At 43.7% G+C, this 21,325-nt stretch overlaps 1 protein-coding gene across 4 annotated transcripts in view; it reads right to left on the bottom strand.

Annotated features, from left to right (window-relative positions):
• The window catches only part of GRID1 (glutamate ionotropic receptor delta type subunit 1), a 717,476-nt gene that overhangs the window by 17,837 nt on the left and 678,314 nt on the right, over window positions 1-21,325 (bottom strand). For all 4 annotated transcript variants that reach the window (XM_027597138.2, XM_027597137.2, XM_027597141.2 and 1 more), the window contains one exon: window positions 2,010-2,176. In XM_027597138.2, coding sequence (XP_027452939.2) covers window positions 2,010-2,176 — 167 coding nt within the window. The remainder of the gene's footprint in view (window positions 1-2,009; window positions 2,177-21,325) is intronic.

Genomic DNA, 21,325 nt, shown 5'->3' on the forward strand with positions numbered 1-21,325 from the left:
TGCCTCTACAACTGCTGTTTTGGGGCACATTATGCTGCTGCTGCATTGGCTCCACCAGCTCCCCTACCATCTGTCCCAGAAAGGTGCTCACAGGTTGATGGTGTGTGGAATGCCCTGAGCCTCCCATCTCAGAAAACCAACTGGGGTACACCTCAAGAACACCAATATATTACACATCCTGGACAGAAGTCATTCCTTCCTCATGCCTTCAATCGGAACAGTTGATAAAACTCTATCCCTGCTTCTCCCTGGTCGTCTCTCTGCTCCAGGGAGCAAAGGGAGGCACAGAATGTATACTTGATTAAATTCTAGAAAAAAATCCAAAAGCCTCATTTAACTTAATTAGTTCTACCCCTTTTCTGAGTTTTGCAAACAAGCCACTGAATGAATGGGTCACAGGGTGTCGTCCTCAGCCTGTCCCTGATGGGGTTTAGGCTCAGGTGCTCATGATCACAAAGCCCCAACCCACACCTAGAAGGTAGCAGAAGAAAGGCAGTAGGGATTGGAGACCTGACAACAACATGGATACAGGACTGGGACTCAGAGACTTGTATTCTCCCCTTGACTCTGCCAGGAGCTGGCTGAGTGACCCTCTTTGAGCTTCAGGGCGTTAAACGAAGGTTCTCTAACCACTCTCAACCCTCCAAATGGATTATCCTTACTGATGGGATGCCTGTGTTTACCAGGCAACTGGTATTGACCCTAAGCCTGGGTACCATGCCAGCTTTTTCTACTTGGACACCTCTACCATTTTGGATTTCGGTGGACAAAGGCAGAGCCTGTCCTTAGGGATTCCTCTCTGCGCTCCCCAGTCCTGCCCTCTTCACTCACCAGGATGTCACCTCACAGACATGTGTGAGTGGTGGGCCCAAGGCACAGATGTCCTTGGGAAGGGGAGCCCCAGGTAGCAGGCTGGCTACCGGGAAAAGGCCACTGAGCTGACCCACGCTCCTCACTTCTACCTTATCTGGTAAGGCCGAGACACCTAGTCAAAGACTAAGGTAAGTTTCTCTGGCAGAAACAGTGCAGTGGTGATGACAGACTATTTTTCACAAGGAAGCTGGCCAGGTATTCACACTGAGCACTTGGAAACTGGATCATGCCCCGGTGTCCCGAGAAGAATGGGCTCAACCGGGGATGGACTCCCACCAGCAAATTGCATGGGAAACTAAAAAGGCCAATACACACTAGACATATTTCTGGTGGAGGGTATCCATGTACCTTTGCTTAGGCTAGAATGCCCACCCCTATACAGCCCCCCTCCCCACTTTCCCAGCCCCTCCACCTACCATTTGCTAGTATTAATTGCCAGGAAGCTGATCTGGGGAGGAGGAGGAGGCAGGTCATGAGCTGCTGTCTACTCTGCAGTGGAAGGCAGGTCCCTTGCCTGCCCCAGCAGATAGCATTGCCCTCCTCAGCCCATGTGCCCATGAAGACAGGGTCAACTGCTTCTCTGACCACACTTCTTTTCAAGACTCCACATTGACTCTTCCCACATTGACTTTTCCCACTGAAAGCCAATGTCAGAAATTCTTTCACTTATAATAATAAGTACTTATCGGGCCCTTGTTAGATCCAATTAATTATTCACTTAATTTTCAAGAACTGGGCCTATCTGGCTAACTCCTACTCATCCTTTAGGCCTCAGGTGTCACCTCCTCTGGAAAGTCCCCCCTGGCCTCCTGGGGAGGGGGAGCTGGTCAGCTTCTTTCCTCTGCCCTCCTCCACCTCTAGAAAATCCTCTCCATTGCACCAACTGCCCCATGCCGGCTCCCCTGCCCACGTCACAGCTTCTACCGAGACTGTGCACCTTCATGGGAAGGGACCACATACTTGCTCTTCTTTACCCCGGGCTGGCGCGGGACTAGATGGGGTGGTGGGAGCCGTGCATGCTGGCACACAGTCAGGGCTGAGGAGATGTGACGAAGAAACAAGTTTGTGTGGGCTCTCATCTCCTAAAAGAAGGTTATCCTCCAAGCCAACGCCCCCACCCGGCTGGTGGTGCTTACCTCTGGGAGAAAAGGTCCCTGTAGGGGCTGCCATGTTGTAGGGCAATGCCATAGCCCTTGCTGCTGACGCTGTTGCCAATGACAGTCACGGAGCAGTCGTCGTCCATTAGGGCTGCGTACTCCACCACCGCCACATCCCACAGAAAGGCATAGTTCCCCTTCTTTGCCTGAAAGATCAAAAGCACCATGAAGTGAGGCACGCCTACCTCCATTTTCGGCGGTGAGTACTGCATGGTGGGATTTGCAGGACCCTCCTCCGTGGCCCCCTGCCTGCCAGCCAGCACCGCAAGCTCTCCTCTTATTTTCTGGTGACAAACTGCCCCCCGCCGGCTGATGCCACCCACTGTGCTTAGATGTAAAAGGCCACGATGCTGCCTCCAGTAGGCTTCAGGGCAGCTCACATCACACGGAGAGGTGGGGAAGGACAGTGGCAGGTGGGCTCTCCAGCTAGTCTCCCGCTCACAGTGGCAAGGACCTAGTTCTCAGATTACCAGGCTCACCCTGGAAAGTGCAGAAAGGCTGACCCAGAGAATTGAGGTTTTCTGATCAGAGATTTGGGGGGGAGAGCATAATAGTCCCCATTTAGTATTTCTACTTAGAACCCAACTGAACCCTGCTTAGGATGAACATGGAAGATGGCCCTAGGTTTAGTGACCCTGAGTGGCCATGACTTAATAATAACGAAGTCACAAACTTGCTATGCATAGGGAAGAACACATCAAGGACAGGGTCCTGATTATTACAGTGCCAGGCTGTGTTTCTGTCACTTGCCTTTCACTGCCCCCACAAGAGTGTCCCCATGCATACAAACATGCACAAACATGTACACATACACACATGCATACACACATTTTTATATGCACACATATATGCATGCATGTGCAGACACAAAGGCACACAAGCATACATGTGTGCGGGAGTGCACGTGCACACACACACACACACCCTTACACACAGGAGCAGGTTTCTGTATCAATGCAATGGCTGCAGATTATCCCATCAGGAATCTGCCCATGGTCACGCTGAAGTCCCACTCCATCACACCCATCCACAGCAGACCTTCAATTTTATCCTGAGCCTTAATTCTGACTTAGCCTGGAGTCTGGGCACTCAGAAGAAATGTGAGCTGCTTTGCTTCTTGGAAGGAGATGCAAACTAGACATTGTCACTTGACCGGCTTAAAATAGAGCATAAAGTTCTTAATGTAGCCAAGTGCCTGGTTTTAATTGTATAGTGAGCACACAGACGCTTCTTTGCCACTCTTCCCCCCTCCCACAGCTCACACTAGGTGCTGGAAGGCCTGGGTCTGGGCTTAGTGGCAAGGCTGAAGCATGGCGGACACGAGGCCACGATGGCAAGGTAGAAGCTTTGCCATGTCTTCATGGGCATTGTTCTGTTCTCTCGCGTCAGCTCAGTCTTCATGTCCACTGCAACTTTCCACAGGGTGCCATAGTTGCTTAGATGAAGGTAGTCAATATTTTACTTCTTTCAGGACCCAAAGCACCCATGGGCCAAAACGGCTCATTTTCTCTTCAAAAGTTTTCCAGCAAAAGGATCTGTGGGTAGAGTGTGGCATCCCCCTGGCAGGAAGAGGCTGCTCCTAGCCAGTCACACAGATTTGCCCAAGGAGCTTGTAAGAATTGACCCACGCACCCGTGCCACCCGTGGACTCTTACCTCAGGGAGCAATCCAAATATGACATCAAAGCCTCATTCCTTGGCCAAGCCAATTTCAGAAGTCCCTGAAGGACTTTGACCCTGGTTGCAAAATTACACTCATCTCTCTCCCTCCACATGGGAATATAACAGTCTTTGAAATTTTTTTCCTGCTGGCAAACAAGTTTTCTCACGAAAAGATATAAATTTTCAACCTCTTAGTATCTGAGTTTCTCAGCAAAATGTTGACTTACGACCTAATATTTTGCTTCGGTCTGACTTTGGAGCATTTCACATCCATGCTCGCAATTCAACATGACAATCAGACATTGTTATTTGTACGATTTCAAAAGGGCATGTCATGTTGAAGGAAGAATTAAGATCAGGTTCATTTCTACCTTTCAAGTGATGTGCCAAGAAGGAAAAGGAAATAAGCTGGCCTCCAGTGAGAGGAAACCGACTCTGACAAGAGCCTGACATGACCATTCTATGGGGGCACTTTGCTTCCTTCAAGCCACAAGCATGGGTGCCTCCATTCTGGGCTCAGTGACAGGTGAGCACAGTTGCATGGAGGAAGCATTTAGTGTCTCACTGGCCTAAGCTGAGAAGATGCTAACGATGTCTCAGCCGCAAACCCCTGCTAACCAGGAAGGCAGTCGAGAAAAGAGGGGAAAGTGGTTCTCTTTCTTGAGCTGCCGAGTGACCTGAGACATTCAATCTCCCCATTTGTAAACAGGGACTAAATGTACTATTATATTTCCCATGTCTGCTTCAAGAAGTACATGGCTGGTCCCGAAGCTACTAGACAATGCCGGAACAGGGAGACCTGGAGAGGCCGATGTGCCCCATCTTGCCTGTGGGCCAATACGGAAGTTCCAGCTGCAGGGGCGCTCTATCTTTATGAAATAACCTCCCTTCCCCACACCCCTGCCTCACTTCCTCAGCATCCCAGAGCTTCCTACATCCTCCTCTTAGCCCCATATTGAGTAAAATGCAGCACCATAACCTTCCCTAGGCTTCCCAGGGAAACTTTCTGGACCTTGCAGATGTCCCCCCATCTTCCTGGTGGGTCACAGACCCTATAGGACACAGAAGCCTTCTTCGGTCTGGCTATGTTCTCAGGAACATTTCAGATGCCAGCTATAAGGAGCCCAAACACCCCGTCCGTCATGGTTATGTCCCCTGATATAGACCCTCTTGTCCCTATGTAGAATGAGCTCCACACAGCCCCTCCAAAATTCTAAGATACGCTTCTCCCTCATGGGGTCAGAAACGGTTTTCCATGGGCCCCTATCCACCTTCTCATTCTGTGCTGCTTATCCACAAAGCTTGGTGTGTGTGCATGCGTGTGCGTGCGCATGCGTGTGTGCGTGTGTGCGTCTGTATACATATATACAGAGATATATGTATATGCAGAAATATATGTATATGCAGAAGCCTATATATACAAAAGGAAAGTAGTGGAAAACCATAAGATGGATATAATATTATTACTGTTCTGTAGACGTGTGAAATGTAATATGCCAGAAGATGGATAGAATTATTACATAATGGAGTGGTATTAGTGATTCTTAGGACAAGCTGCTTAAAGGTTCTTTAATCCTGTGACACAGTCTCTGTTACCACACACCACATAGTCCGATCTTTGTTCCCCTGTGCGTCCTTCCCATCAACAGAACACAGACACCTAGCACAGCTCTCCAATTTCCCAGACATTACCCATATACAACCCTTATTTCCCTGGGCTGCATCGAAACATTTTGCTTTGTTTCATTTTCTCCTTTCCCTAAAAGAAAAAGGAAAGGCACTAGGTTCAGACATAAAATAAAAAGATGTGAAGAAAGGAGGAAAAGAATACCTTCCATATTAGAGAACGTCAAAGGCCTCTGGATCTCCATCCCCAGGACGTCAGGATAGCAGCAGGTAGACTGGCCACCCCTGACCTATCTCCCGGCAAGCCTCTTGGTAAACGGGACCCAAGCCCTTCCCTGAAGTCCACTCTGCCCCACTGCACACACGCTGGAACATTACGGAATGGAAAAGGATGGAAACATGAGGTCCTTGGCCCCAGCACTTAGAGTACCCTCCCCAACATTTGGGGGAATGGGATCAGCCTCTATGGCTGGAGAAAGGTTGGGGCACCACAAACAAAGCCAAGAGTGAGCTGGGATATTGGCTGACTCACTCTCCGTTGCTCCACACTGATAATAAAATGAGATTGCATTGCCTTTCATTGCACCACTGATTCCGTCCTTCCCAGAACTCCCTGGGAGCACCAGCTTTCAGATACAGCAGCCTTGGAGGCAAGAACTTCATTATGCACTTCTACGCCATTCTAACTGCTTTTGGAAAGGGCCAAGCCACCATGTTGTTCCCCCAAACAAGAATGCTGGTACTGCAAACATCAAACACAGATGTTATCAGAAAGGAAGCGCTGAAGGAAATCAGATGTCTACAGAGCCAGGGACAGGGGAGGGGAGAGTCCCTGCTGGGTGCCAGGACCTTCAGAAACCCAATTCCTTTTCCATCCCTGGTGTAACTGTGAAGGGCCCAACGTTAATCCCCTTCTACAGACAAAGAAACTGAGATTCAGAGAAAGAAAGTGACTTGCCCCAAAAAACCCAGATCGTGAATGGCAGAGCCAGGTCAAGGTGAGGTCCCTGTCATGTTGGCGCCAAAGAAGCCCAGGCTCTCCCCTTGGACTTGGGGAGGGGAGGGCTGAGGAAATTGCTCCCTTTGTCCTTGCCCGCTGAGCCCTTCCCAGGGCAATGCTGCTGATGACAGAGCCCTCAGAGCTGTGCTTCTCCAGCTTTGCAAACAGAAGTGGCCTGTGGAACCGCTGAAACTCTGTGAGATGGATGTCACAGGGACCCACACCGTCTGTCTCTGGATGGGGCTGTCAGGGTATCGGGGACTCCTCGGACACCCGACACATCCTCATGGGCGTTCACCATCCAGCAGCACACACAGTGCCTCTCCTTGCATCCACCTCTCACCCCAACAAAGCAGAGGTTGGCCCTCTCACAGGTCCCAAGTCTTAGCTCCCATGGTCACGTTCACAAACTGGCAATGCATTGCCGTGCACAGCCTGAACCCTGGCTAACACCCACACCTGTGTTATGCACTGTACCAACTCACAAGATGCACAGCGAAAACCCAGACCATCTGTGGAGAAAAGGACAATTTTACAGTCTGCTGGTAGGTATGTAGGCTGGCATGGTATTTCTGGAATGGCAATTTGGTGGGGCGATTCAAACACTTAAAATATGCATACACAGCAATTGCACCCCTAGGGATTTATCCTAAGGAATTATTCAGTTTCTGAAAAGACGTTTGTACAACGATTTTCAGAGTAACACTGTTTAAACTAGCAAGCATTGGAAATAATCTAAATGTTCAACACTTGAGAATCAACTGGGTAAATGATAGTATCAAATGATGGAATATTACATTACCGTTACTATGGAGTTTTAAGAGAGCTTTGGTTGCTAAGGGAAATGAATGTCCATGGTAAACCAGGGCCAGCCTGGGTCCTCGATTCCAACTGTATTGATCTGAATCCCAGCTCCGCCACTTGCTGGCTGTGTGAGTGCAGGCAAGTTGCTTAACATCTCTGGGCCTTGGTTCTCCTGGATGCAAAATGGTCCATACCTCACAGAGTTCCGATGAGGATTAAACCCCTCAATAAATGTGATGTGCTTAGGGCCTTGCTTGGCATATGCTAAATAAATGACAACCAGTTTTATGGTGGTTAGTGAAAAAGAATCTGTTACACTAGAGTATTTGCATCATGGTATCCTTTTTAAACCATCATGTAAAAATAATGTTTTTATACCTATGATGAATCAAAACCAAGCACCAAATAGCAACAACGGTCATCTTGGGGTGATGCCATCACAGGTGACTTCTGATGGTGTCTTTTGATCTGCTGTGTTGTCTATATTTTCTGTAGCTTGGCAAGCATTTCTTCTGTGACTGCAGCTATCCAAGGGGGGAATTTTAATGATTCGGCCTCCTTCCTTGAGCACAGTGTAGTGAAAAGAGTAGATTTCTAGACATAGACAAACCCAGGGCCACATCCCAGCTCTTCAGGGAACCTACAATCTTGGGGACTAATAATTGCTTCCTAGAGGACTATTCCGAGTGTGACATTACAGGGCACAATGCACCATGCCTGGCGATAGTGAGGGCTCAATGCAAACTCTGGCTCCTCCTTTCTGCAGTCCTCAGCTTGATTCAGGAGGCCAATCTATCAGCTCTTAAGGGAACATCCTTCTTCCCACCCACTGCCCCCCTGCCACTCATTCCTCCACCTTGACCAAGTCATCAACATGCTCTGTGGGAGCGTGTGGTGTATGTGTGTGTGTGAGGGCATGCCTCTGTGTGTGTGTGTGTGTGTGTGTGTGTGTGTGTGTGTGTGTGTGTGTCACAGCCCACAGGGAAGGAGCAGAGAAGTGAACTCAGGTACCCAGTGCCTGGAGAACCACAAAGGGTTTAAGATAAATAGACCATCAGCTGGGAAGGAGCCTGCCTCTCCTGGCCAAAACAATGGATAGGTTGTCCAAAATGATGTGCAAATGTAGGGCAGACAATCAGTAGGACTCTCAGAAATGTTCACAAGCCAACCTCAGGAAACTGTAAGGAAACATTCCACCCAAGGAATGAGAGATAATGACCGTTTGCCTGGATCAGCCCCTGGACCAGCAAAAGCAAGCAAACTAGGGAGGCTCCATGGGAGGGGAGATGGCAATTGAACATTCCCACAATTCGCATTATGCCTGCTCTTCTGAAGTGTCCATGGGGCACACAGTCAATTTGGCTTCTGACTTCAGACCAGCATGAACAGGAAGGAGCTGGATGATGAGATAACACAACAAAAGAGGCGACAAGGCCACCTGGTACAGGGATGTCCTGTGTGTTTGTGTGTGTGTGTGTGTGTGTGTGTGTGTGTGTGTGTGTGTGTGTGTGTGTCTGTGGACATGAGCACAAGTATGAGGGCAATGCTGTAGGTTTGTCATGGTGGTCCCAAGGAGGCTGCCCATTACCTGAATGAGAGGACGGGGATAAGGGAAATGTCCTGAGGCTACAGCAGCATAAAATGGCCCCTGATGTCCAGGCATTAGGCCTGCAAGATGTCTGCAAAGACTGTCTGTCCCACCCTGGTATTCCTGTACCCTAGACTAACACAGTCAATCGTGAGGAGCATAGCAAGGCGTACAGAGAATGAATGGCACATAATTCCTCAGGCCACCAATGTTCTTACTCATATTATCTTCTCTTGGATTCCTTAACTTCCTCTATAGAATCTTCAACTCCATTTCACACGGAGCAAGGCATGGTATGTCGGTGAGAGCAAGGGTCCAGACACGGGCAGACCAGACCTTCCCCTAGCGTCCTTGGCCAGCCACCTGAAACTCTAAGCCTGCATGACCTCATCTAGAAGGCAGGAACAGCAAGCCCACCTCACAGGCTCATCACAGGGACAGACAGCATGGAAGGTGTCTGATGCATTGAAGGAACTCAAACAATAAGACATTGTCCTCATGATCATGATAATCATCACCAGCATCATCCTTATAGCTTAGAGTTTGGACCCTCATTAAAATGCAAATGCCTTAAGGGAAATAACGCTTGAGATTGTCCTCAATCTTCAGCCTGGTAAATTAGAAGCCTGGGTCACAGTCCTGGCCCAGTTTCCAATTCACTACTGATTTGTAAAAATGGAAGACGAGCCGTTATCGTCCTTAAGGTCTTCTCCAGCTTTAATATCCTCAAAGTCTGTGATATAGACCAGTGGTTCTCCAAGTATGATCCCTGGACCTGCAGCATCAGCATCACTGGAGAATTTAAAAGGAAATATAAATTCTCAGGCTCTATACCAGACCCACTGAATAAGAGACTCTGGGAGTAGAGCCCAACCATCTAATAATCTCTCCAGATGGTGCTGATGTGTGCGAAAGCTGAGAGATCCTGTGATATAGACCTCTGTGTCAATTAATTTTTGGTCTTCTCTTGAGAGCAGGTTTACAAAGGGGAGAGTATTATGGCTTTAGGGTCTCAGGTTGAGGAACTAAATGGAGGAGCAGAAGTTGTAGCATTGAGAGAGCAAAACTATTGAAAACAAACACTAAAGGTAAGTTACACTTTACACCTTCTTCCTGCCAAGTACTCTACTTGGTGCTTTCCCATCCATTCTCTTCCTAGAAAGTTCAGGATAAACTTCCACGGCACAACCTGTCCGTTTCCCAAGAGGATTGAGGCTCAAAAAGAAGCGTGCCCAAGACCACAGAATCAGCTATTGACAGAGATTGAATGTCTCCCCAGGTCTCCTTGACTGCAAATGGCCTTCCACTCTCCCACATCAAAAGTTCAACCTCAGTAGCCCCGAAAAGCCACACAGAGCTGCCTGAGCAGCTGTCTCTGTCATCATATGGATTTTCTTTTCTCTTCTGCTGCCAGATTCTGGCCAAGCTTTTGTTAATGATGTCTGCCTCCAGCACCTGACCCTATGGAAGCTTTATGGCTGCATTCCCTTTTTGGTCCTCTAACACTCTGGGAGAAACAGTCTTATTTAGTGAATCAAGTATTGTCCTAGTGGGAGAAGGTTTCTCACATCTCCAAGGGAGAAGGAGCTGGTTCGGTACAAAGGAAAAAGAAAAGCCCTAACTTAGAAGGATCATTGGCTCCTTCCTCAAAGCCTAAAACTGCACACCATCAGCAAAACCAGGGGCTTCATAAACAACCTTCCCAGCAGGGCAAAGGGACACATTGATTTTCAATGATTTGTCAAAACTTTAAATTGTCCAAGGACCATGATAAACAACAATCTAATCTGAGTTTTTCCATGGGAAAGATTAAGAATGATCTAAAAGAAAGAGTAAATTGGTTTGCTTAGATACAAAATAGATTACAAAGAGAAAATACAGAATGAAAAATGTCATCCTAGAGACTCAAGAATACATGAATTCAGGCAGCACAGAGGACAAGCATGTGGTCAAACATCCTATGAAGAAGCACAGGGCTAAGACCATGTAGATCCTCCCTGTTGTGCATGTGCGCACACGTACACACACACACACACACACACACACACACACACACACACGAATAAACGTAAGCTCCATGGCTATGCATGTCCTGTTCGTTGCCCTGGCATGATGTCTGGAATACAGTTAATGCTGAATAAATACGCATAAAGTGATTAGTAAAGAACTGAAGGCATGAATGCTAGGATCGGGGAAGCCTGGGGCCTTGAATCAAAGCAAGCTGGGCTGGATATGTCCTGTACACCCCAACAGGTTTGCCCCTTTCCATCCTGTTTGCTCCTCCAGAGGCTGACCTTCATGGACAGCGTCAAAGGCCACCCTTGGGCCTCTGACTAAGAGTCACTTTCTAAGATTGAGGAATAAATCAAACATTAATACTAATAAAACAACGATCATAATAAGCACCACTCATTCAAATGCATGTTCCCAAACTTAAGAGGGCATAAGAATCCCCCCGGAGGGTATGTTCGAATACAGATTACTAATCTCCACCCTGCTCCCCTCCCTCGTCATCGTCGTCTGATTTATTAGATCTAAAGTAGGGCTCAAGAATTTCACTTCTAACATGTTCTGGATGATGCTGATATTGCTGGTCCAACAACCACACTTTGAGAGCTACGTTGTTAAAATATACTTTATCAGGCATTGTACCCATCCCTTCACATCACCTCTAAACTTTATTTATGGTAACTGTGAGAAGACCCGGGATTATTATTCCTATTTTTCAGAGGAGATAACTTTGTTCGGGAGTTAGTTAACTTCCAAACCCAGTTCTTGTTAACTCAAATCCCTCACTCTACTCACCACACTTAACGCTGCTTTAACTGAGCATTTGACTTCACTGAGACAAAGTTCAAAGGAGACCCATGAAACTACACCCCTCCCCCGAGGCCAAGGTGGCTTTGCCATCTGCAGCCACTTCTTCTCAGTTTCTTTAGCCATAAAAGGTGTTGGGAACTGGCAACTCGGCCTGTGCCTGAAGGAGAGGGAAGCAGTAAAATTGTGTGTGATCATAATTAATATTAAAAACAACCCCTTAAAGTGTTGGGAGGCCATCTCTGTGGGTTTTATGTTGAAGTCTCATTCTCCAACCCCATTTGCAGCTGAGGTATTCCTTTATGGCCTTTGCAGAAATGTCAGCCTTGAGAGAAAAAGCTCACACAATAGCCTGAAAGCACTTTGAGGAGCTACAAAAGAGGTCACATTCTGACCAAAGAGATTGAAATGGACTCCCATCCCTCACAGAACAAACTCTGAGCTCTACCTGGCAGGACGTACGGCTTTGTAAAGTCAAAGAATCAGAAAGATTCGCCACCAGAGGGGTCTGGCAGGGGCACTGCCTAATAGGAGCCCATCACATCGCCCAGGGATGCCGAACCCTTACTAGAAAGTGCAGAGATTGCTGCTCATCACTTCCTGTGTAACTAAGCTGCGGTCTGAGATCTGGGCTGTACAGAATGGGTCCGAGACCTCTTCCAGATGAAGGTTCTGGAATACTAGAGACGCCAAATTTCACTGCTCAGAGTTCTCTTTACCAGGCTCCACACCACTTCTGGTTGGTTCTTTTATCTGATCCTTGGGAAGCACAATCTTCAGATTTTTTACTGTTCTTATTACTGTTCCTGATTTAAGTTCATCTACCCCTCATTGCTCTCTCTCTCTCTGTCTCTGTCCATCTCTGTGTGTGTCTCACACACATACACAAAACACATACTAAAATTTTAAAATGTCAGGTTAAAAAGCCAATCTTAATATCTCTATGTTGGAAGGTAAAGAGGCTCATTAGAGCTATATATCCCTGTGGAAACCACTACTTCTACCCAAATAGGTTTTATATTATTGATGATGATGATGATGATGATGATGGTGATGGTAGTAATAGTAGTAATAATAATGAACACATGGATGGCAAAGAAAGAGTCTGGTAATCTTTGGACAAACTGTTCAATCTTTTTGTGTTTTTGTATTCCTCATTTGCAAAATGGAAATATCACAAAACACCATCAATGGTGAAGATAAAGTACAGAAGCACAATGCCACACGGAATAATTTCTTTATGAATGTTATTTTCCTTCCTCCCTTTCTCCCTTTTTGTTTCTGCACGAACAACATTATACCAACAAAATGGAAATAAAAATAAGCTAAACAAAAATTGCCAACAATCTGGCTGATGCAATAAATCAAAATTGTTTTCATCAGCAATCGCTTCTTGATTTTAATGTAATCAAATAACGAAACAATTCAATTCAAAATGTAAAAACTTAAATCATAAAACCCAAAGCAATAATGCTCAGCGGAACAAATAGAATGGAATCAGCCCACATTTATAGCCAGCACTAAGATGAAGCATATCAGACCTGGGTACAAGGCAAATCACGGGGCAGAGCAAATCTGAAAAAATAAAATCCGATTTAAGGGGAGTGAACACCCTCCCACCCCTCTAATGAGGAGTTTGAAAATAATCAAAGTTAGCATGATGGCACAGATATTGGTTTGATTCCAGAGCTTACCCTACCAAATTATTAAAATCGCAAAAGAAAGTAATTGAAGAATTCATAACGAGATTTGCTTGGCAATGCTCAAAACCCAAAGCAAAGTAATTTAATAAGAGAGGCACAGTGGGGGCTTTCCTTGATCTTTGGACTGTATTATCCCAAACCAATCAGCATCAAACAGAATTAAGCAGCAGGGTGTTATGAAGGGGCGAACTTACTCAATTGTATGGGAACCTGCTCCAGGAGACTGACTAAGCCGCCCCCCTGCCCTTCCTGCCCCTCCTCACCCTTTCTTGCCCTCTCTGCAACTGGGTACCAGCAATCCTGCTCATCTGTGTTGAAGAAAGATGCACATGCCTACATTTCTGCACACTCTCATTTGTTAGCCATTGAGCATTTATTGTGTTTGATTTTTAAAAGGATAGAAGCACATGGATGTCCATGTGCTTTGTGGCTATGCCTACCTCAGCTCTAGGCCCTGAGGACAGACAAAAGATTAAGACACAGGCCTGACCCTAAGCAGCCTCTGAGTGTAGTGGGGGATGTGTCAAAGTAGGGCACTAAGGATGGGGTGGCATCTGATGAAGCTGTACTCCAGGACACACAGGGTGACAAGGGAGCCTCTCACCTTGCCCCGGGGCGGGAGAGGGGGAGAGGACCTGGGGATGGGATGGGGAGCGGGGGCCTCCGGAAGAGCGTATGCCTCTTCTGCTAAGGCTTGGAGGAATAACTAGAAACCAGCCCGGCCAACCAAGAAAGGGAACGATGCTCCAAGCAGCAGGTAGCATGAGGACATATAAAGGAGGGGAGAGGGAAAGGAAGCACTCTGGCTTCCAGATGAGTGGAAGAAAGGCAGGAGTTGAAGTTTTACTCTGATCATACCTCTCCCTCCCTTTCTGCAACGTGCCACAAATAACAACAAAGGTGTTGGAGTGAGAAAAATACTGAGCTCAAACCCCGGGTCCCAAACTGACTTCAACATTGATCTGCAGGAAGACCCTTGTCCTCGAACTTCAGTTTTCTCATTAATAAAGCATAACTGAGCTAAAGCATGGCAGACACTTAACACTGCACCTGAGCCATCCCAGGTCTCTCTAATGGTAGCCATCATGTTATATTAATCTCCTGGTTATCCAAACATTGAGCCCAGGCCTCAGTGGACGGAAGGAAAGCCATAGATAAGGTAAGAAAGGAAACAAAAATTTTTTATGTTTGAAAGAACATACTGTCCCAAATCAGCCTTTGTCTTCACTTTGGCCTTACATCAATTCAACTCAATTTTAAGAGGAAAGTATGAAGCCCACTTTTACATAGTAACTGAGCTCAGCACTCATAAACAAGTTAATGAATGAATGAACAAAGGAATAAGAGACCAAATATTTCAAACAGTAAATTGTTCTTACAGAAATACACATTTGAGGAAGGGGTTTGTATATGCATCAATTCTGATTATTAAATTAAGGTAAACATCTAACCATGATCTTAATTTTCTCAAACCCACCAAAATTCATGGATCATTGATGGCAATACCTAATGTGGGCCAAGGGAAAAAAATGAGTTGAAAAGACAGTAGTTTCTTCTTTACTCCAGTTCCCAGAATAATAAAGCAAAATAAAGCTAAAATATATATGTACCTATATAAAAAGTAGAAGAAAGGAAGGAAAAAAATCACAACAGAGGACATGAGAAAAGTAGAAAAAAATACCAACTTATAAAAAAGATCTTTCCTACTAAAGATAAATCCACAAGGAACTGATGAGGAAAAAAAAATTGTTTTTGAAACCTGAGTATTCTTCTGATCCCAAAGATAAGAATGTAATTTATTCAAAGTTCTCCTTTTGGCAACACTCGCTAACATTTTGTCAAGAGCTTTAAATGTGTATCTTTTCTGACAGTGTAATTCTACTTCTGAGAATTTGATCTGAAGGAATAAATGTAGTAACTAAAAAAATTTACACCTGAAGATGTTCATTATACTGTTAATTATATTTGTGAAAACTTAGAAATGGTCCAAATGACAATCAAGAAGAAAATGTTTAAGTAAATTATCTGACATCTACTTGATGAAACATTAATTAGCCACTAAAATAATTTTTATGAAGTTTTATAATAGTGTTAGAAAAACACAGGATAAAATGTACTTTTATAACATTGTAATTCTATAAAATCTTTATAGAGATTCAAAAAAGACTGGACAGAAATACACACAAGAATCCCTGGAGCCTTATTTAGGTGATGAAAAAAAAAAGTTTGGCTGGTTCTTCTCTGCTTATTTTGTAAGACTATTTTAAGCTTTTCTTAATGGCGATATATTACATTTAAATTATAAATGTGTAACCTAAGATTTCCTCTTAAAAGCTCTTATTACTTTAAACATTGGCATGGACTGGGGGATATTTAACCTCAGTGCACTTGGATTTGTGTTGGGCCACAGAATTAAAGCAGGCGAATGAAGATGGTTCAGGTATATTACATGGCCAAGACACTTAGAATTAAGCCCAAACCCCAGGGAGGGGTTCTGTTCAGCAGGGAAAACACCACTGCCTCCATTCTCCTACAAGGAAACTATACATTCAATAGAAATAAAAATGGGTTTTGTTCGCATGGCATTCAACTGTCTTTTTTGCCTCTCTGGTTTCCCTTACTTTTCTGTGTATTTGATTTCCTGCTTGCCAGTTTTCTCTCATATTCTCACCCTTGTATCCTCAAAACTGAAAAGGAATTGAGGCGTTTGGATTGTAAATGTGCATTAATGACAGAAGTACCTTTAGGAAGCTTTCCTCAACCTCACTAAACAGAATAAATCCCTGCTCTCTGTCCCCATAGCCTCTTCCCACATTAAATGACAGTCATTTGCTGTCCTCCAGAACTCAATAGGGACACTGTAAAGAAAAAGACTAAGTCTGACACTTTATATTTTGAGCTTAATGATAATGAAAATACCACACATAAAAATCCACGGGATTCAGCTAAAACAGTGCATGGAAGAAAATTTGTAGCTTTAAATGCTATGTCAGGAAAGAGTAAAATCCAATGTTCTAAGTTTCAACATTTAGGAGCAAGAAGAAGTAAGGGCAAATTAAAACCAAAGTGAACAGGAGAAAAAAGTTTAACAACAAAAAAAATCTGTAATCAATAAACTCTAACAACAGAGAAAAATCAATAAAGTCAAAAGTTGGTGTTTTGAAAGGAAAAACTATGTTTGTGGATTAGAAGACTCAATATTATAAAGATATCAATTTCCCCCCAAATGATCTATAGATTCAATGGACTAGCTATTGAAATCTCAAGCATTTTTGAAGAAATTTGACAAGATGATTCTAAAATTTAAATGGAAATGGAAATGATCAAATTGCCCAAATACTCTTGTAAGAGAAAAACAAAGTTGGAGGACTTATACTACCTGACATAAGGAATTATTAGAATTATTATAAAGCTACACTGATCAAGATACTTTTATATTGGCATAAGAATAGATATATAGATCAATGGAACAGAATAAAGAATCCAGAAATAGACCAACAAATATATGGCCAGTTAATTTTCAATCAAAAATCTATTCTCTTTGTTAAATAAACACACTTTTATTTTTTTGTTTTGTTTTTTTTAATAAATGGTGCTAGATCAATTGGATATATATATGGGGGGAGAAAGAGAACCTGGACCACTTCTTTATTCCATATACAAAAACAAATTTGATATGCAACATAATGTAAATATAAATAGATGACATAAATGTAAAAACCTTCTAGAAGAAAATGTGCAACTTTAAGGTAGGAAACTTTCTTAGGACACAAAAAAGCATTAAAACCATAAAAGAAAAAAACCCTGATACATGGGGTTTTATCAAAATTTAAAAATTCTACTCTTTAAAAAACACCATTAAGAAAATGAATGGGCAATTTACAGACTGGAAATTATAACTGCAGTACTTATATTTGATCAAGGACTTACAGCTAGAATACATTGAAAACTCATCTAAATCTATAATGAAAAGCTGCAGTACCCAGTAAAAATTAACAAAGGACTTGAGCAGCACACCCTTCTCTAAAGAGGCTATGTGAAACTAATGATGTACTGTATGTTGGCTAATTGAATTTAAATTAAAAAAAAAAAGAGAGGCTATGTGGATGGCCAATAAGCATAGGAAAGAGTGCTAGCCATCATTAGCCACAAAAAGAATGCCAATTAAAAAATGGGATATCCTTCACCATGTCCACATTTTTGCCATAAGCATCTTTGCCATAAGCATCTTTGCCAGAGACATCCTTGTTGAAAGCATTTCCACTGCATAACTAATTGGTCATATGACGATTTTGCTGTAAAAGATAAAATAATGAAAAAGAAAAGAGGGACATTAAAAAGGACATAATGAAACATGAAAAAATTAGTAAAATTAATTTCTTCCTTCATTAAGACAGATATCGGTTTTCCAAATACTACGATGCATATTTGTAACTGAGCTTTGTATTGCATGATGAGCGCCTTCTACACTGTTGTTCCTTCTTGACAGAGTGTCATGTGTCCACTGATAGATGCTACAAAGTTCTATGGAAAATGTGGAAGAAATGCTAATGCTGTAATACATTTGTAACTGAGCTTTGTGATCATTGTAACTGATCTGTCATCATTTTCTAGTGTAGTCTAGAGTGCAATCTGGCTTTACACTCCCTTATTTCACACTTCCAGTAAGTTTTACCACTGTATTTTCTACCAAGTCAACACACAGATTTGTCATCATCCACTATTTTAAGACCACCATCTCCACATGTTACTGTATAGACCATTATGAGGGCTAGCTGAGATTTATATAGATATTATGAGGTCTAGCTAAGATTTATACAATATAAAAAAAAGGAAATCTTTTCAGTGGAGAAATGAAACCAGACTGTCAACCAGTTATTTTATCTTTTATGGCAAAATTGCCCGACGGCCAATTAGTTATGTGGCGAACATGTTTGCAATGAAAATGTTTGCAGCAAGATGTCTGTGGCAAAACTATCTAGAACCATCCTCCACATCCACTAAATTGTCTACAGTCAAAAAGACTGTAAGACTAAATGTTGGTTAGGATGTTCAGCAACTGGAGCTTTCAAGTACGTAAATAAGGTATTACCAGTGGGAGTGTAAAATAGAGGTGGAAGTGCTTAGGCAATTCCTTATAGAGGTAAACACACATCGATCCCATGACCCAAGAATTCCACTCTTCTGTATTTGGTAAAGAAAAGCATAAACAAGGGCCCCTGGGTGGTTCAGTCATTAAGCGTCTAGCTTTGACTCAGGTCACGATACCAGGGTGCTGGGACCGAGCCCCGCATCCTGCTCCCTGCTCGGCGAGAAGCCTGCTTCTCCCTCTCCCTCTTCCACTCCCCCTTGTGTTCCTTCTCTCGCTGTGTCTCTCTCTGTCGAATAAATAGATAAAATCTTAAAAAAAAGAAAGAAAGAAAAGTGTAAACATACCTCTGCAAAATATTTTTTATAAAAATGATCATATAGTCTTATTCTTATTAGCCCCAAATTAGCAACAACTGAATGTATGTCAGCCGGAAAATGGATAAAGACATTGAGGTTTATTCATACAATGGAATACTACTCAAAAGGAAGAAAGAAAAAGTACTGATATCCACAACTTAAATCTCATTGGTGTTTCACTGGGTGAAAGAAACTGAGCACAAATATAACACATTTTATATTATTCCACTTATATGAATTACAAGAACAGGTAAATCTAATCTGTGTTACTAGAAGGCTGTAAGTGGTTGCTTCCGGGGGTAGGGAGAATATCCCTACCAGAAAGTATCCAGAAAGTGACATGAGAAAACTTTCCAAAATGATGAACAGCTTCTATAGCTTGTTTTGGGTGTTGATTACACAGTTGTATACAATTGTCTAAACCCATGAAACAAACACTTAATACATGTGCATTTCATTGTATGTCAATTACACTTCATAAAAGGATTCTGTGCTATTTGTCTTTATATTTTTGTTATCTTCTTTTCCTAACAAATAGTAGGTGCTGAGGCAGTTTGCTGACATCTACTGAAAGTCGACCTTATGCTACTATACTGGACACTTTCTGCCTAATGCACTGCTAAGCTCACAACTAATCTGGGAAGGCCCTTCTCGGTCTCGCAGATAGCTCAGAGAGGTGAACTCACTTGACCAAAGAAAAGCCACAGATTAAATTAAGTCAAAAGTGGAACTTAAATTCACATCTCCAAACTCTTAGGCAGAAGTTCTTCAAACTACATTTCTTGAATGGATGAGTAAGTGAAAAAATGAACAAACAAAGAGAAGAGACTACCCAACTTGAAAAATGGATACAGTGCTTTTGAGCAAGTAGAAAAGATAAAGAGATGAATAGTTATCCAATGTGAGTATCTCAGAAGGAGGGAGGCATATGGAATCCCTGGTCTTCATTGACTCGAAAGCAGAGAAAGAACAAAATATGTGTCTTGGAGCAGGCCTATAAGGCCCACGGCTGCTGCCAAGGGTATGTTGTTCCTTTCCTCTGCACAGGGCTGCCTAGCTTGTACTCATCCCTTTTCCAGGGGGCCAGACCCCCATCAAAAGTCCCTTTGAGCAACTCGGCCAAATCTTCCTGATCATTGCACCTAGCATCCCCCAAATACAAAGGAGTACCATTCCATAAAAGCTTCTTCTCCCTCTTCAGGAGGAACTTCCAGTAGGCTGTGAAACCAGGATGCTTCTCACCATGCTCCTTCCAAATGAAGAGCACCATGGGGCACCAAAGTTCCTTGTCCTCCCATGGAAGGCTACAGTCCTTCTGGGGACCCCGAGAAGGACCTTCTCCATACCCTGGTATGGTCCCTGACCCTATCCCTTTCTGCCACATGGTACAGTCCCTGACATTCAGCAGACAGTGTATGCCACGGGAGCAGCCCTTGCCAAGGAGCTGAGAGCAAGGGGAAGGGACAAAATGCAGGAGCTGATGGGTGATACCCAATCTGGTCCACGGCAAGCATTAGATCAGTGTGGAAATAAATAAGATTTGTGGGCCTGTTTTCTTCCTGCATTTGCATTCACACTTTATGACCTCAGCGATATTTACTGAGTGGAAAAAAACCACCTTCTGTTAGGACTGCTGGACTCAAAAGCTACTTCCGTCTGAAAAACTACTATCTCTAGACACAGGGTCTGAAACAAGCTACTTGTCTATTTATTCAAAGAGCTCAATGAGCTGGAAGATTGACATTTGAACTATTAATACTGTATTCTATTTGACAATGTTATTAAATATTAGGTCTGATTTATAGAAAGGCTTAATAAATTGACAGGCCAGGTCAGCCCTGGCACTGCACCGAAATTGGGTCACATTGGATATTACTTGATAGCGTTGATCAAACTAAAGAAAAAAAATTCCACCAACAACATTAGAGTCTGATTTCATGTGACAAAGTTATTATCATATAAATCTGAACCACTTGCTAGCCCAGTTCTGCATCCCAAAATTTCTTAAATTGATATTTTCAGTAGTTTGGAAAGCAAAAAATAAAATCAGACACTTAGGAAACCTTTGCTAGGGCATGGAAGGACAGGTAAGGCTTTTAAAAATGGGGGTCAGGTATGTGTCTCGTTACTTTGGTGTAAAAGAGGAAGGGAAATAAAAAAGCACAGGTAAAGAGTATGCAAGGGGCAGAGGCAGAGTGAGGTACAGAAATGGGAGTGTTACCCGGTGGGAAGAGGCAAGCTGGGAATGAGCCTTGGCTTGGACTGTGCCACGACTTACTCAGGTCTGTGTGACCTTGAGCAAGCCACTTCATTTCTCTGAGGCCCAGGTCGAGCTAGGTGATGTTACAGGATGTGCCTATGGGCTGTTAGATGATGTAGAACCAAAGGGTGAGCTCCTTACTTGATGTGCTTATGCACTCTTGGATGATACAGAGCCAGACAATGAGCAACTGGATAGGTGTATATGCTTTTAGATGATAGAGACCGAGGGGCAGTATCCCTGGCCCACCCGTTGCTCTAGAACAGGGGTCCTCAAACTTGTTCTTTAAGAGCCATGTAATATATATTTTAGGCTTTGGAGATGATATGGTCTCTGGTACAAGTACTCAACTCTGCTGAAGTAGTAGGAAAGATACCATAGAGAGTAT

This window comes from Zalophus californianus, chromosome 15 (assembly GCF_009762305.2).
Source record: "Zalophus californianus isolate mZalCal1 chromosome 15, mZalCal1.pri.v2, whole genome shotgun sequence".
Classification (NCBI taxonomy): domain Eukaryota; kingdom Metazoa; phylum Chordata; class Mammalia; order Carnivora; family Otariidae; genus Zalophus; species Zalophus californianus.